The sequence below is a fragment of the Gracilinanus agilis genome, chromosome 1 (assembly GCF_016433145.1).
Source record: "Gracilinanus agilis isolate LMUSP501 chromosome 1, AgileGrace, whole genome shotgun sequence".
NCBI classification, from domain to species: Eukaryota; Metazoa; Chordata; class Mammalia; order Didelphimorphia; family Didelphidae; genus Gracilinanus; species Gracilinanus agilis.
The window spans coordinates 618,537,400-618,555,934 of NC_058130.1; the positions used below are offsets into that span (position 1 = coordinate 618,537,400).

The 18,535-nt window shown below is 38.2% G+C and overlaps 1 protein-coding gene across 3 annotated transcripts in view; it reads right to left on the reverse strand.

Annotated features, from left to right (window-relative positions):
• Positions 1 to 4,046: 4,046 nt before the first annotated feature.
• Positions 4,047 to 18,535, reverse strand: part of NQO2 (N-ribosyldihydronicotinamide:quinone reductase 2) — a 31,384-nt gene continuing 16,895 nt past the window's right edge. For all 3 annotated transcript variants that reach the window (XM_044658172.1, XM_044658171.1, XM_044658173.1), the window contains 3 exons: positions 14,606 to 14,719; positions 5,907 to 6,008; positions 4,047 to 4,327 (listed from right to left, as the gene is read on the reverse strand). In XM_044658172.1, the coding sequence (XP_044514107.1) occupies positions 4,151 to 4,327; positions 5,907 to 6,008; positions 14,606 to 14,719 (393 nt within the window). In that variant the 3' untranslated portion in view covers positions 4,047 to 4,150. The remainder of the gene's footprint in view (positions 4,328 to 5,906; positions 6,009 to 14,605; positions 14,720 to 18,535) is intronic.

Below are 18,535 nucleotides of genomic sequence, written 5' to 3' on the forward strand. Positions count from 1 at the left end.
CACTCACGATGCTGCTTCAGCTACCTTCATGGAAATGGAACAAATGGCATGTAATGGGCGCGATATAAATATGTGCTCCCTCCTGGGCTCTCACTTCATCTAATGGAGAAGGCAGCACACAAACATATATCCGTGTGTGTATGTGTACACATAAATACATGTACAAACAAGCATCAATTGGATTTTGTTAAAGCCTCTGCCCTCGAGAAGTGCACTTTCTACCATAAACCCAGTGAGTGCTTGTGTTCTAATACATTAAAAGGCACGAGTATCTGGTGGAAATAACAGTGGAGGATCTGGGCTCTATTCTGACCAGACATTCATTCAACAAACACTAACCCAGCATGTACAATATGAAGGCCATCCTAATGGTAGAGAGTGGGTAGGGAAAGAGACAAAGTTTGCATAAGATACAGTCCTGCCCTCAGGGGGCTTAAAGTCTAGAAAAGAAATGAGCTGCAAATCCTTCATTCAATAGTCAGCTAATAAACTTTATATTTGAATTTTATTTATTTGCTTTAACTCTTTCTATATGTCAGGTTTTGTACTAAGCACTGGGAATACAAGGAAAGACAAAAGACAGTCTTGGAAGCTAATGATTTAATGAGAAATTATCGGAAAACAACAACGTAACAACAAGCTTTATAAAGGATAAATTGGAGATTATCAAGAAAAGCAAGGCTATATATATATATATATATATATATATATATATATATATATTGGTTACAGTAATGAAAAAGACAGTAGAGTGAGAAAAATAAAACATAGGGTTTTTCTTTTCATTTTTACTGAAATTTTCATTTAAAAAATACTCTATTCTAACTTCACTACCCTCTCAAGTAAAATTAAACCATAATAAGGATTTTAAAACAAGTACTGTGAGCTTTCCTCTCTCTTATTACCCACTAAGCTGAAAACCTAGGACCTGCTCTTCCCTTGTCTGCTTTTAAACAACAAAAACAAAACCTTATGTTTGCCCTAGATGCTCATAGTATTTCATAATGTATCCGTGTTCTATCTGGGTAGGTGGGAAAAGCCACATCCCTAAAGCTGAGTTGATGTCTATCCCTGAACCTAGAGAAAGTTCTTAAGGGCCTTCTCTGCTTTCTGCAGACCAATAGTTCAGACTTTAACGTTACAGTATTTAAAATCAATTTACTCAATATCAATGTTATTTCTTTCTCACTGGAGGCTGGCACATCACTCTGCTATGGAGCAATGATACGGACCTAAGCTTGCCTTCCCTGCACTTGGAATCAGGTTTGAATATATGAATAGATTCATGTTTATTCATCAACAAAAGATAGGGATAGGGACTAGACCTGGGATTCCATTGCTACAGAGAATTACTAGATGAGGAAATATCTTCTACCAAAGCATAGATATATAGCTATAAGTATACATACACATATATAAAGCTCATCCATTTATATACACATACATAAATAGATAAGCTTTATAGATCATCTGTCCAAATGTATGGTGTACAGCCTCTAACAGGAACAAAACAACATGTGGTATAGCCTGAATTGCTTTTAAATATTGCAAAACTAAAATGTCTGCATACAGAAAGCAGAAGTAGGCCCTTCAGTACTTTCCCCAGGGGCAGGGATAGACATCATCTCAGCTTTAAGGATGCCACTTTTCCCAACTAACCAGATAGCACATTGATCCTTTAGGAAGGAGGTGCTGAATAAAGTAATAATAGGCACCTAGAGCAAATAGATAAGCCTTGGTTGTTGCTGTTGTCTTGTTGTTTAAAAGTAGATAAGGGTACAATAATAGGTCCTAGGTTTTCAGCTTAGTGGATAATAATTAAGAGAAAAGAAAGCACATAGTGCTCGTTTTAAAATCTTTATTAAGGTTTAATTTTACCTGAGAGGGTAGTGAAGCTAGGCTATAATAGTATTTTTTAAATGAAAATATCAATAAAAATAAAAAGAGAAGCTTTTCGATTCCTTTTTTCTCACTCCACAGTTTTTATTGTATCTACTGGGTAACTAACTGGATTTCACTTCCATTATTGGGCAAAAAAAAAAAAATCTTATTGGATGACACATGTTAAAACCAGTGGAAATGGGATATGGAGGTTGGGGGGGCTAAGGGGAAAGAAAGAACATGAATCATATAACCATGGAAAATTTTTCTAAAAAATAAAAAATATCAAACCCAGAAAAAAAAAAGGATAAACTTATCAGTGGCACAGAAAATAACAGAGTATCTTGGTATATACCATTTTCAATAAAGTCTACTTCACTTAGACCATTAAGAGCTTATAAGTTAGTTCTATCCCCCCCCTTTTTTTTTTTTTTTTTTTTTTTTTTAATTTTTAAAGCCTTACTTTCTGCCTAAGGCAGAAGAATGGCAATGGCTAGGCAGGCTGTGGGTAAGTGACTTGCCCACGCTCACACAACAAGGAAGTGTCTGAGGCCACATTTGAACTCAAGTTCTTTCAACTCCAAGACTGGTTTTCAATCCACTGTGCTTCTTAGCTGCCCCAAATTAGATCTGTCTTAATGCTACGTAAAGGCATGGTGCTTTGAAAAGAGTCCTGAATCTGGCCTCAGAGGATCAGGGTTTGAATCCTAATTCTGTGTCTAACTATCTTTGAGAACTTCATCACATTTACCCTCTTTGGACATCAGTTTCCTCAATAGTAAAATGAGATGATTAACTGGTTGCCCTCTGAGTGAGGTACCATCTGTTTTAAATATATAGTTTTAAAGTCCTTCCTAGCATTAATTCCATAAATTTGTCTACTGCCACATTTCCAAAGGCACATCAAAGTAATTTGTGTCATAGAATGTTAGGGCCAGAAAAGAGTAATTCAATCTCTTCCTTTTACAGATGAAGAAACTGAGGCCAAAGAGGGATTTAATATGATGTTTAGTGCCATCTTTTGCAGCACATTAACACAAAGTCACACAAATTCCCACTTAAAGAGTTGTAAAGCTCCTTAAAGAGGTGTTTTTATTCCTTTTTTTGGCATTACTCTATAACATTAAGAAATGTAATAATAATAGCTAGCACTACTCTTGTGCATTAAGATTTTCAAAAGTGCTTTGAAAACATAATCTCATTTTGTCCTCAAAAGCCCCCTGGGAGGTTAGTACTATTATGATCTCCATTTGACTGATGGGGAAACTGAGTTGAGGGGGAGAGAGACAGACAGACAGAGAAAGAGAGAGATTGGGAGACAGAGAGAGAAGTATTAAGTGTCTAAGGAAGGCTGCACTTGAACCCAGATCTTTCAACTATAGGTCTCATGTTCCTTCTCAGCATAGAGTTAGCTTAGTGACCAGGGTCAGGGTTCCTGTTGCCACTACAAATCGTGCAATGGCACTGAATGATTCAGGCTTCCTCTATGGGCGCTGCTGGGCAAATGTCTCTTCTGAGTTTGGATTTGAATTCGGGTCTTCCTGACTCCAAGCCTGGCCCTCTATGGGCTGCAACAGCTGGCCGCTGCTGGAACGGAGGCTTGTGATCCTCTCATTTCCACTTACTGCACAGCCGAAGGTAAGCCTGGGAATGGGCTGCGGGGCTGAAATGGAGTGTGAATACAACAGCCTCCCAGAGAGGAGCCTGGCCCTTTGGGGAGGCAGCCCCCTTCCACACCCCCACATCCCAGCAGGCTTAAAGAGGTCTCTCCCACTGCAGAAAGGAAGAGATATTCTGCTTAAAGGCCCACCTAATCTGGGATACTTGAACCCAAGCAGTCCAAGCGCTACACCCTGGTGGCAGATATTGGGCTATGACTGCTCTGTGACAGGCCCCGCTCTAATATGGATCTGGGATCTTAAGGGAAATTCTGCTCATTTCTCTTCTCACCTTCCACAAATTTTCCTAGAACTTCTAGATCCATCTATTTGAAATGAATATCGATTGGAGAGCTTTTTATGCTTAACTAAAATATTATAAGTTAGATTAACCAACTAAATATTAAGAAATAATATTAAATATATTAAAATGCTATATATTAATATATAAGAATAATCACATTAAAATGTTGTTATCAATAACAGTAAGACACAAGAGGCCTCAGATTCACTTTGTGACTTTATTGATCATAACAGATTGTCTCCTGAGCACTTGCTACTCCCAGCTTTGAAATAGAGAAAGAACACTGTATATAATGGTATATACATGGCTAGCATTCAAAGTACCAGGAGGAAGAGCAGTTTATTGGCTTCTCTTTCCAGATGGTCTCCAGTCTACTTGCCCAAGATGCTACCATCTCCTTTCTCTTATCTTCTGATGTATATTCAGGAGCAAAGCTGACCTGAGGGGCGAGGACTTTGAAACCACAGAAATGCAACACGCCATGCTAGACTCAGATAGGGGGGAAAGGAACTGATCAGAAATATGTCCTGGTATATATATATTTCAACCCATTTAAATACTTTATAGGAATAGCATGAAGATGACATCAAGCTTTGAAACATCAAAAGAAGCAATGACAAAAACCCCATTAAAACTAAAATTCACAGGAAACAAATGAGCAATCTTTTAGCCTACAGATACAGAGCATAGTAAAGTCAGAGGAAGTCTTATCAGTAATTAATATTTAGAAGTTCTATTCTTGTAATTCTACCTATGAAATCCTTTTTTATTTTTTTCATGGAGGTGGGACAAGAGTAAATTAGGAGATTCATGGAATCTGTAAAAACAAGATTGGAATTGTGGGCTAGAGAAGTGGCAACAGACAGAGGCAATGAAACAGTACATAATGATCCCTGTTAGAAAACTACATAAGTGCATGATCTGTTTTACTGAATTTTTATTAATTTTGTTAACGATTTCTTAATAACATTTTAATTTGACTTGCAATGCTCAGGAGCATGTTTTCTCTGAGCACACTTGGAAACTAGCCAAGCTACATTTGGTGAGATTTTTGAAAGTGACACATGCTAGGACTGAAAACTGACTCATTGGTTTCAAAGAATAATAGAGGGATGTTTACGTAAACTTGGAAGGAAGTTTCTAGTGGAATGTCCCAGGTTTCCCCCCCTTAGCTCTATATTGCTTTAGTATTTTTTTACTAATGACTTCGTGGAAGGAAGATTCATTAAGGATTTTCTACAGCAAACCAGATCTTTATTTATTTAAAAAACAACACATGGCTTCAGACATTTCCTAACTGTGTAGTCCTGGGCAAGTCACTTTTTAACCCCCATTGCCTAGCCCTTAACACTCTTCTGTCTTAGAACCAATACTTAGAACCGGATTCTAAGATTCTAAGATATACATTATATTATATGTTATATAAACATATATTTTAGTGTATATATATATATTTTTTTTTTTCCAAACCCTTACCTTCTGTAGAATCAATACTAACTCTCCAAGGCAGAATAAAAATTAGGCAACTGGGGTTAAGTGACTTGCCCTGAGTTACATAGCTAGGAAGAGTATGAGGCCACATTTTGAACTCAAAACCTCCCATCTCAAAGCCTGGCCCTCAACCCAATGAGCCACCTAGCTGCCCCTATCTTTATAAAAATAAACTAGGCTGAAAGTTGCCTAAAATACAAGATCCTGTGAAAGTTTGTTGTTTATTGATTGCCCCAAAAGCATTTGATCCTGTAAGGTAAAACTTCCCCTAAAATGTTTGAAGAATCTTTCTGAGATCCTTTCTTCTCTTCTCCCCTCCTCTCTCTTTATATTCATTAAGTTATTCATCAAATATGTATTAGGCATTGACTTTCCATTATGCAGGAGTCCATGCAAGATCTGTTACTGAGTGTGCATGTTTAGTAAGTACCTGGCTGATTGTGCATGTCAAAATTTTCTAATCCTGTTTCTATGCAGTCCCCTGAAGAAATTACTATGTCTCTACCCAGAGGTGTAGTAGAGGGCAAAGTGAGCTAAGGAGGCAGTGACATATGGGAAAAAGAGTATTTTACCTGTAAGGGCCACAAGACATATTTAATATCTCCACTGAGCCCAGTTTTGGAGTACATTTCAGCATCCCCTCCAGTGGTGAATGAAATGAGGGCTAATTTGTTCTGAAATTGAAGACAAGGAGAATACACATGAAGATACTGATTTTTCCAAAACAGAAAAAGTCATAGGAAACATTAGCAATCCAAGCTAGGAAGTGAGTTGTATTGGCTTTCTAGATTTTAGTTACCTTAGCTAGCATATCCTACCTACCCCTCTACTCCCAAGAGAGAAAAGGATAAAGTGAAAATTCTGCCACAAAGTATGTTTTCTCATTTTACGTTTTTTATTATCCTTGATAATCTGACAGGTGTGTGATTAAATTTCTGGGTTGTTTTAATGCACATTTCTCTAATTATTAGTGATTTATGGAATTTTTCATGTTGTTATTGGCTTAGATTTCTTCTTTTGAGAACTGCCTATTTAACTGATATTTTATTGCTTTAGGAATGACTCTTGTTCTTATAGAATTGAATTGGTTTATTACAGTGATGGTGAACCTATGGCATAGGTGCCAAAGATGGCACACAGAGCCCTCTCTGTAGGCATGCATGCCTGTCAAAGTTCATTACTAGAAAACCAGAGGGACTTGGAGTGGAGCTATTCCCCTCCCCCTCTCTACCATACCTGAGGGCATTCCTCACTTCCCAATGGGAGCGCTTCCTCCCTCCCCTGTCTAGGGTAGGGTGCTGGGGATGGGGGTATGTTCACATGCTGCTTGAGGGCACGGCACAGATGGCAGCCTGTTGAATGTGTGGTAAAGGTGATTCCTGTGGTGAGGTTGGAGAGGAGCTAGGTTTGAGGGAAGAAGAGCTCACAGCAGGGCACATAGCTGGAGGGGAGCAAAGCTGGAGTGGAGCAGGGAGCTCAGGCCATGCCCATCCCTTCTCCACATACTCCTCTCATCACCTGCCCCTCTGCCCAGCAGCCCAATGGGAGTGCTTTCTCTCTCCCCTGTCTGGGGAAGGGAGGGCACAGAGAGAAGGGGAAGCAGGGAGGTGGGGGGACAGGGCATGTCATTCCTTCTCTAAAAGGTTCACCATCACTGGTTTATTAGATATCTTGGATATGAGACCTTTGGCAGAAAAACACTGCAAATACTCATTCTCCATTTAATGTTTCCTTATAATTGTATCTGCATTCATTGGTTTGTGGAAGAATGTTGAAGTTTGTGTAATCGAAAAATAAATAAAGGATGTTTTCAAGAGGAAGAACCAGCAGTAGACAAAGCAATGACTGCTCATCCCAGGTATAAATGATAATTGAAAGGGTAAGTCCAAGCTCAAATCACTTTAGTAAAAATGCAAATGTGACTTTATTTTCAATCCTATACGTTCTGTCTTAGTATCAATTCTAGGACAGAAGAGCAGCAAGGCAATCTGGATTAAGTGACTTGCCCAGGGTCACACATCTAGGACGTGTCTGAGGCCAGATTTAAACCCTGTCCTCCCAACTGCAGATCTAACACTAAATCCTCTTTGCTACCAACTGACCCTTGAATGTGACATTTAAAAGTCCAGCATACTTATAGGTAGTAGTGTGCTGGTAAATGAGACAAGATGCATCTAAAAACATATTTTTAAGTTCAATCTACATTATTGGCATTTTCTTCATTACTTGCTTCAGTTTAGGCAATCAACAAAATAATTAATCATGCCCTGATTTGTAATGTTTGCTAATCTGATAACTATGGTGTAAATGCACACACTAAAATTTAACAATCAGCTCTCTCTGAAGCCAGAGTGAGTGGACTTTAGCACAACTCTGCCTATAGAAATACACACACACACACACACACACACACACACACACGTGCACACAGCTGCTTACTATCTATTCTAACAACAAGTAGGGAGAGAATGGAAGGAAATTCTATGACAAGTACCCAAGCTTCTAGCAGAAACATCAGAGGGCATGGTGCTGCTGACTGATGTTGTCAATGGGGGCTGAGTAAAGGTTCTTCTCTGCAGAAATTTCAAAAGTCTTGTATAATAAAACATGATTAAACAACCCCAAATAAGTAAATTTATTATTGGTGGCAGAACGTGGTTAGTTATTCAGAGTTCCTTATTTCTTTTGTTGTTAACAGAGTTTTCTGGCATCCTCAGCAAGTTCGTGACCCAAGGATATCTGGCTGTTTTCCATCCTAGCTCTTTTCTAACCAGAATATTTTTCATGTCAGGAACACTGCACAGTGCTTCCTCAAATCCACAGTGATTCAGAGTTTGTCAGACCATGCAAAATGTGAGAGAACTTATGTGGATAATAAATTTCCCTTTTCTCTTTCTCACTAGAGTACTAGTTGCTTTTTTTTGTGTGTGTGTGACTTAAGGCACAAAAAAAGTAACTAGTACTCTAGTATTAAAATATCTATGAACTTCTAATTTGTTTCAAATTGGTACAATAAAAGTTTATTTTTAATTCCTTCTGACTTAGAAACTTGGCCATTCTATAAACTAGCCATATTTATTAATATATCATTTTTGTCCACCTTCAGTTTCTGATTAGGGCAGGTAGGTAGTTCACTGGATAGAATTCCAGGCCTGAAGTCAGGAAGACCTGAGTTTAAATCTGCCCTCAGATACTTACTAGTGACTCGAGCAAGTCACTTAACCCTGATGGGCTCAATTTCCTCATCTGTAAAATGAAATGGAGAAGTCAATGATAGACTACTTCAGTAGTTTAAACGGCTTTGCCAAGAAAACCCCAATGGAATCAAGAAATCAGTCCTGACTGAACAACAACAACAGTTTTTGATAAAGTAAACTTTCTGATTTTCTCTTAGGGTATTAAGTAAAGTCTGTAAGTGTAGCCTAAGAGAGTCACATTCTGCTACACCACAGCATCATTATTTGCTGTATTTTGCCCCAGATTTTATGTCTAAATACTAAAAACTGCATTGACAGATGGTCCCTATATCAATGTAGTGAACTAAGTTGTTTGTCAGGTAGCAAGAGCTAATTATTTTTCACTAATTGGTACATTTTCAGAAAGCCAGATTTTTCAAAAACTATCATTAATTGAGTATTCTAGATGAAGGGTCGAGGCATATCTTATTGTGGGGCAACAGCAACTTTGGGGTTGAATCGACTTGAATAGAATTTGCACTGTTACAGAACTAAAAAAATCTATGTATAAAGACTGATAATAGCATTACACTGAAAAATAATATTTTAAGCATGTGAAGATGTGATCCTTTGTGATGTTACTTGTATAGAAATTTGTATGTGTACATATATCCTTTCAAATGTTGAAAGGAAAATAGTACTTTATATTTTTTTATCATATCATTTATGATAGTAAATTAGTAAATGTCCTACATGGTGTGAGGTTACATTGCACTTATTAAATTTTACATGTTTCCAAAAAATTGAGTATCTTATTCCTCCAGATATCACGTTCTAAACCAAGATCTGTAAATTTTTTTTTAAACCCTTGTACTTCGGTGTATTGTCTCATAGGTGGAAGATTGGTAAGGGTGGGCAATGGGGGTCAAGTGACTTGCCCACGGTCACACAGCTGGGTCACTGTAAATTTTAAAAATATATATTTTGATGACTATATCTCCAACCAATTGCTATCTTATCTTGGTAATCCTAAGTATTTTATTTTACATATTTAAAAGAATTATTAAGGGTCAGGTAGGTAGCTGAGGAGATTGAGAGCCAAGCCTAGAGATAGGAGGCCCTAAGTTCAAATCTGGCCTCAGACATTTCCTAACTGTGTGACCCTGGGTAAGTCACTTTACCCGCATTGCTGAACCCTTACCATTCTTCTGCCTTGGAACCACAGTGTTGCTTCTAAGACAGAAGGTGGTAAGGGTTTTATTAAGTACATTATTACTACTGTCAGAAACAGTTCACAGGTTTCACCAAACTCTTGAAGAGGTCTATGCCAAAAGAATAATGCCTGATTTAGACCAGAGGTGTCAAAATTGCAGAGGTTGGGACCAAATTAAAATGTAATTGAGGGAAAAAATGTAATTGTAAATGTTTTAACAAAACAAAGAAAAATACAATGCAACACAGATAATGTTTATTTGTGGTTTTCTAAATCAATATGGGACCTTTAGGAATCCATTTCTATTTGAGCTTAATACCACTGTCCTAGACTATATGTGTACATTAAACAAACAAACAAATGGAATTAGTAAATTATAGGATCATGGGCTTAGAGTTGAAGGGCACATATTGTTCATCAAGTTCAGTCTCCTCATTCTACAAGTGAAGAACAGAAAGCCAGACTGGAAGCAAGAGTCTGACATCATCTGGGTGATAAGAAGCAGGTGGAGGAACTGAACCCATGAAGTCTACAAATCTAGGGGTGTGTCTTCTATGTCTGTGTGGTATTTGGGTGCATGTGTACCTGCATGTACTGGCCATGTCATTACACAAAAGACCACTAGGAGCATGCAGCCCTCTCTGACAGCTGGCAGGAAAAGGAGGACATTGCTGATCTTTATACTCCTGCATTCTCCAAAGGTGACTCAGGGCCTGGCACCCCCATACCCCACCCCGGCACCTCAAGTTTGAGTGTGAGTTCCTTGGAAGGCAGGCGTTGCCCTTCCCTAGCAATGATGTTAAAGGTTGTTGTTTTCTTGGACAGGATCTGTGATTTCATTTTGGGGGGCTCAGATTCTTAGAAAGCTAGCTAGGGCCCTGCCAGTTCAGGCCAGGGGCTAGGTTCTGCAGCTGGGGTGTATCAGAGATGGGCCTGGACCATCCCAACTCCCAGGGCAGCTCTTCACCTGTTGTCTCTTTCTGTAGAAATGCCGCACCTACTTCTCCATGTTCATGCAATTCTTCTCTCCCCATCGACTGTGAATTCCTTGAAGGCAGGGGCTGTTTTGTCCTTAACCCACAGAAAGCATGGATGGCACTTTTTAGACCATCACTGAAATAGTTCCATGAAAGACATTCTATTTGAATTTCAAGTCTATTTTACAAGCCCGTCCCCTAACTCTAAAATATGTTTCTGTGCCAAATGGAACATTTAAGTCTTATCTCAAGACCTGATCTAGGTTTGTTTGTTTTCAAAGAATTTAATTGAACAAATATGAATCAAATTCCTACTGTGTTCAATCTAGGCGCAGATGGAGGTAGAAGTTTAGGCAAAGTTATATGTTACAAAGTCAGATCTTAAGAAAAGATGAGAGAAAGTTATACACACACACATACACACACATGCAGAGAAACTGGAGCCTGGGTAAGTCTCTTAACCTCAGTCTCCCTTGGCAACTCTCTAAGGCTATAAATTAATTTCCTTCCTTCCTTTCTCTCTCCCCTGCCTCTTTCTCTCTCTCTCTCCCTCTCTATTTCTTTCTTTCTCCCTCTTTTCTTCTTTCTTTCCTTTTTTCTGTCTGTCTCTCCTCCTAAACCTTACCTTCTGCCTTAGAACCAATACAAAGTTCTAACGGTTCTAAGGCAGAAGAGCAGTAAGGGCGAGGCAATTGGAATTAAGTGACTTGTCCAGGGTGTCTGAGGCCAAATTTGAGTTCAGGACCTCCCATCTCCAGACCTGGCTCTAAGCAGTGAGCCACCTAGCTGTCGCAATTGTAAAATGTGTAAATTTCAAAGAATGTGTTGATCTGCTTTGATATAAGCAGTCTTTTTATTATCATTATATTTAATATAATTTTATTTAAATATTAATGATTAATAATTATTAATTAGATGCTATATTATACATGATAATTATATAATAAAATATTATCAAGATATTTTATCTTACCAATTACACATAATAATAACTTTCCACATACATTTTCCAAAGTTATACATTCCAAATTATCCCCCCTCTTTCTCTTCTCTTCCCCCCTCCTGGAGCTGACAAACAATTCTGTCTGGGTTATGCATGTATTATCATGTAAAATATATTTCTATATTGTTCATTTTTGTAAGAGAATAATCAAATAAAACCAAAACCCCCAAACAAAAACCCAAATAAACAAGTGAAAAACGATATGCTTTCGTCTGCAATCTGACTCCAATAGTTCTTTCTCCGGAGGTGGATAGCATTCTTTGTCCTAAGTCCCTCAGAAATGTCTTGGATCACTGTACTGCTTAGAGTAGCTAAGTCTTTGATAGAGGGACTCTTCTTATAGGAAGGTCCCAATTCCAAAGAATTCCCAGTTCCAATGTGAAAATGAAAAGTGATTGTAAGTTATTTGAGGGCAGGGCTTGTTCTTTGCCCCTTCTTGTAACCCTCGCCCTTGGGCAGTACCTGGCACATAGTAGGCACTTAATAAATGTTTATTGATTTGAAATTAATATTTATCACAATCTGTTTATCTATTATTATGTTCCAATTATGTCATTGTATCTTAGTTTGGACAGCTAGGAAGACCTGAGTTCAAATCCTGTTTGAATTAGCTGTATGATCCTAGGCCAGTGATGCGCAAACTTTTTATTTTATTATTTTATTTCATTTCATTTCATTTCATTAATTTCATTTCATTTTAATTTTTAATTAATTTTTAAATTAAATTACCTTCCATCTTGGAGTCATTACTGTGTATTGGCTCCAAGGCAGAAGAGAGGTAAGGGCTAGGCAATGGGGGTCAAGTGACTTGTCCAGGGTCACACAGCTGGGAAGTGTCTGCGGCCGGATTTGAACCTAGGACCTCCTGTCTCTAGGTCTGGCTCTCAGTCCATTGAACTACCCAGCTGCCCCCTAGGCAAACTTTTTAAAGAGGGGGCCAAAGGAAAGGAAATGCTCACCTGTTATTCTGTTTCTAAGGCAACTCTTTTGAAGTTTCATTGTATTGTATCCTACTCATTGTATTTGTCAGATTAGGAATAATGTTGCCCTGCCAGATAGAACATTTCAGGGGGCCACATCTGGCCCGTGGGCTATAGTTTGCCCATCACTGTCCTAGGCAAATTACTTTGTTTTTTTCTAGCCTCAGTTTTCTCTTTTGTAAAATAAGGATAATAGTAGCACCTACTTCACAGGGATGTGGTGAGAATCAAATGAGAGAACACATGTAAAGTGCTTTGCAAACCTCAAAGGACTACATAAATGTTCAATATAGTATTAGAATTATTATTATTTATTCAGTCAGATCACTGAAGGGCAACTTGATGTAATCTGTTAGACCATGGCTAGGTGACCTTTCAAGACATTATACATGCTAAGTCTTCATTTATTCCCTTTCATTCGAGTGGTATGTTCCAGGAATACATTTTAAAGTCTGTGATCTAAATCCTCTAAACTCTCCCTCATTAGAGAGGGTGAAGTGGGGAAAGTTGGGGGAGAGTCCTGGAGATCAGTAGTCAGTCATCAGGATCTTTAAATCAATATGACATACTCAGGGGTCAGTGAGGTGGCTCAGTGGATAGATCAGGCCCAGAGATGGGAGGTCCTGGGTTCAAATATGACTCAGACCCTCCTTAGCTTTGTGACCCTGGGTGGGCAAGTCAACTTTAACCCTCATTGCCTAGCCCTTACCACTTTTCTGTCTTGGTTAATATACAGTATTGATTCTAAGGCAGAAGGTAAGGGTTTAAAAAATATATATGACATTCAGGTATGTAAGGTAGCCCTCAAACTTGAAACTGGATCAGATGAGCACCGGTAAACTTCATTGACCCAACTGAGCCTGTATCAGAGCCCCACGGGGCACAGCTGCCTTAAGCTTCAGGGTTGGTGGTCTGCTCTGCTTGGTAAGGAAAGGAGCATGGTAAGAGCTGGCCCTTGTGTCCAACGTTGGGGAAGGACCTTTTGAGAGGGTACACAGAGAAAGGAATGACTTCGTAGGTTCACAGAGAAAAGACTGTTCTTTGGGGCTGCAGAGAATGAGCAGAGAACAAACAAGGAGAGGACCCAGGGAGTGGTTCAGGAGAGAGCAGCCAAGATGACGAATGTCGGTGAACTCTAGGGCACAGGCAGATGAGGGGAGTTCTCGCTGTTCACTGAGGCTTGATGTGGGCAACACAGTGAGGAGGGAAGAGGCAATGACCTGGGTCTTTCTTTTCCTCCACCCTTTATCAGTGAGATGATCAGAAGATTAAGAGGAATGATGAGAAGGTCAGTTAGATTTTGTCTCATAAACTTTCTGAGCTCCTGCTAGACTACTTTGGGAAGTATGTCTACAGGAGAAAGAGTGATTGAAGGATGGGGATGGAGCAAAAGAAAAAGGATCTCAAGTTTAGGAGGTCCAAACAGGAGACCATTTCTTTAAGAGGTCCAAACAGGAGACCATTTCTTCAAGAAGTTTAGTATTAAAAGGGAGAAAAAATGTGAGAATGTAACTCAAAGTGGGGGTGGGAGGGATGGAGAGATCTTCTTATGAAATAGGATAGGGGAGATTCATGAAGATTAAGAAAAATTTTGAGGTATAGAAGAAGTTGATTCATAGAGTTGCTGTTATGTGATCTCAATCTTTTCAGCAAGGTGGATGGTAAGACCCTTTAGGTGAGGGGCAGAGGGGAAGGGTGGTTTCAGTCTCTGGTCCAAATAATCTGTAATTTCAGTGTAAGTCTTTGGTGGAAGTGTTTGAGGATGTAATAGGAAGTTGATAAACATGAGTTAAAAAAAAAAGGATTATCAGAGCCCAGTGATGTAATTAATAGGCCTTTGTTTTAAAAATCATGTTTAGAAGTCAATAGTGGCAGATCTTGCTTCAAGAAATTACTACAATAACATGTTCCATTGAACATACCTGGAGGAAGCCTCTATCAAAGCATTCTGGAAAATCAAAAGCAAATCCTTGGCAAAGGACTCTGTCCATCCAGCCTTTCATGATGGCGGGCACACTGAACCAATATAAGGGAAACTAGGGAAAGGGAACACAAAGAACATCAGTCACAAGGTGGAAATAAACATGTCATCTTGGTGGGAAATTTTACATAAGGCTAATTTTTTTATTTTTGAAAATATGCATTTCATTTATTTTTTTAAACATTTCCCAACTACATGTAAAATATTTATAACACTCATTTTTAAAAAAAGATGTATTTCTTCAATGTATTTTTTAAATGCCCTTATCTTCTGTCTTAGGACCAATACTAAATATTGGTTCTAAGGCAAAAGAAAGGTAAGGGGTAGGCAAGTGGGTTAAGTGACTTGCCCAGGGTCACACATCGAGGGGCCATATTTGAACCCAGGTCCTCTGAACTTCAGTCCTGGTACTCTATCCACTGTGCCACCTAGCTGCCCCTTAATATTGACTTTTTAAAATTTTATCTTCTAAATTCTCTCCCTCCTGCTTGTCTCTCCCTGAACCCTTGAGAAGGCAAGCAATGTGATATCAATTATACATGTAAAGTCATGCAAAACACATTTCTGGGGGCAGCTGGGTGGCTCAATGGATTGAGAGCCAGGCCCAGAGGCAGGAGGTCCTATGTTCAAATCTGACCTCAGACACTTCCTAGCTGTGTGATGCTGGGCAAGTCACTTAACCCCCATTTCCTAGTTCTTACTGCTCTTCTGCCTTGGAACCAATATATAGTTTTGATTCCAAGATGAAACGTAAGAGTTTAAAAAAAAACACAAAAAAACATATTTTCCCATTAGCCATTTTGCAAAAGAAAACACACATGTGCAAAAACACAAACCAAGAAAAAAAAAAGAGTTAAAAAAAAAAGTATGCTTTAGTCTGCACTCAAAGTTCATCAATTCCCTCTGGAAATGGACAGCACTTTTCATCCTGGGTCCTTTGGAACTATCTTGAACCATTGTTTTGATCAGAGTGGGTTCATTATTTTTCAAGATAGACCTTTATTCATATTTTTAATTTGTACATCATCTATATCTTCCATTCTTATACTCAAAAGTGAAGAAAGTTTATCAAACTAAACAACATAAAAAAAGACTTAAAGTTACATGCGGTATCTCATGTCCAGAGTCCCCTACTTGTGCAAAGGAGCCAAGGAAAGTACCAACTCATATCTCCTCTTTGGGATCAAGCTTGGGCATTGTAACTTTGCAGCATTTAGTTTCATCTGTTTTGTTATTTATTTTTTTTTACATTTTTACATCATTATTGTAACTTCTTTGTTGTTTCCCTGGCTCTGCTTACTTCACCTTGCATCAATTCATATAAGTTTTTCAATACTTCTCTTTATCATGTTAATTGCTTCTCCAAGTCCATAAATATTTCAATATATTCATGTGCCATAATCTGTTTAGCCATTCCCCAATTTAAAAGGCATCTACTTTGTTTCTAGTCCTTTGATACCCCCCAAAGTGCTACTCTGAATATTTTGGTGTATATGAATGAAGCCTCTCCTTAATTACAGATGAACATTCCTGAAATATGAGTCTAGCAATGTCCAAAGAGTATAGGTATTTTAATCTTCAAAATTGCATTCCAGAATGGCTAGACTGACTCATAGCTCCTTCCAAATGATGCATTAGTAAAAGTTCATTATTTTAAATCTATCTCTATGTAAAAAGGTGATTCAAAATTAATTCAAATTTTCCTTCTAGCCTCCTTTCCAAGGGGGTTGTTGTATGGGACCTGAAGTAAAGAATGTTGATTTCAGTGAATTTAGTCAATTTGTGTTTGATATATTAAGGCAGGGATTTCCAAAGTGGGCGCTACCACCCGCTGGTGAGTGCTGCAATGATCCAGGGAGGCGGTGATGGCCACAGGTGCATTTATCTTTCCTATTAATTGCTATTAACATTTTTTAAAATTAATTTCTAGGGGGCTAAGTAATATTTTTTCTGGAAAGGGGATGGTAGGCCAAAAAAGTTTGGGAACCACTGTATTAAGGGAAAGGTAATAAACATTTTATAAATCCTCATACGTACCAAGAAATTTTTACAAATATTATTATCTTTATTACAAATATGATCCTATGTCAACTATATAGGATAAACTGGAGATAATCAACAGAGGAGAGATGCTAACATTAGAGGAGATCAGGAAAGGCTTCTTCTCCATGTCTTGAAAAGTGAGTTATTAAAAAAAGTTCTGAGATGTAGATTATGATGCATGTAGAAGCCAGGGTATTAATATATTTATGCTCCTTTTTGGTCTCACTTGTTGACTCAATACTTTTAGTGCTTATTATCGGGTAGGATCCCTCCTACATGTAAATGCTGGCTAAACTCCATCTTCACAGGGAACAAGGGTAAGACAAATTTACAAGGGTGGAGACGCATTGTTTTTCATCAGTTTTGATATTTATTGAAAATTCTCATTTGGTGTATCATTTTTTTAAAAATGAACTGCATGATATACTCTTCCTTTCAAATATATTAGCAAAAAAAGGCTCTGAAAATAAGCAAGAATTCCCCTTTTTTCAGTCAGATTGAATTGATAATGACTTCATAAAATTAGGAAATCATGCCAAGCATGACTGGTTCTTTGGACGTTCTCCAGCAAAGACTAGGATTAGCAGCAGGAAAAGAGTTTGTCTGGAATTTATATATCACAGAATCAGAACTTTGTCAAGAAGTTCCTAGATGGTTTCTCTTAATTCAATAGATATTAATAGGACATGAATTTTGGTTACTATAGGATACAATTCATAGATTATGTTCCTTTAATCTTTGGGAACGTTTGTACATGACTTTTCTTTGGTAATCTTGTTTCCTGCTAAAATGTACTTACGTATACTGACTGGTGGTGATGGGGGGTGATGGTCAGGGGTTCCAGAGCAAGGTACAATTTTTTTAAACCCTTACTTTCTATCAAAGACAGAAGAGTGGCAAGGGCTAGCAACTGAGGTTAAGTGACTTGCTAGAGTCACATAGCTATAAATGTCTAAGGCCAAATTTAAACCCAGGTCCTCCCAACTCCAGGCCTGGCACTCTATCTACTGTTCTACCTAGCTGCCTCTTTTTCTTATCTTTTCCTTTCTTCCTCCCTCCCTTCCTTTTTTCCTTCTTTTTCCCCCCCCTTTTTTTTTGGCAAGAAACAATCTTAACACACAGATTTGGGGGAAACATTACAAATAGTTTGTCCTTACACACCGATGAGACAGCACTCTATGCTATCTATAAGAGGATTTCTTTCCAGACCCAGGACCCAGTTTCTCAGCTCTTAATACAGGCAAGGCTTGCAAGAGAAATTTGGTGTCCAAATCCAACTCAGTTACTTTTAGTTAGCAAAGAGGTAAATAAGCCTACCCTGTCAAGGTTACTTTTCAAAGCAGATCAATCAAGTATCTCTTAACCTCAGATCATTACTGTAAATTATTTTAAATAGGCCAAAGAATTTTAGGCTCTCCAATTGATAAACGGTTAAGGGATGTAAACAGAGAGTTTCCTAAGAAAGAAATCTAAGCTATCGATAACTATGAGGGGAAAAAATGATCCAAATCACTATTAGAGAAAGTCCTACTTTATACTCCTCAGACAGGTAAAGTTGAAAAAAATGGAAATGAAATAAGGAAAAAAGGCACATTAGTGCACTATTGATAGAACTATGATTTGGTCTAGACATTCCATGTAATAATTTGGGACTATGCCCCAAAAGTGACCCAGTGATACTCAGGTCTATACCTCAAAGGGTTCAAATAATGAAGAAAAGAATTCATATGTACAAATACATTTATAATGGCTCTTTTTGCAACAGCAAAGAACTGTCCATCAATTGGGATCATTTGGGAATCTGAATAAATTATAGTATATAAATGTG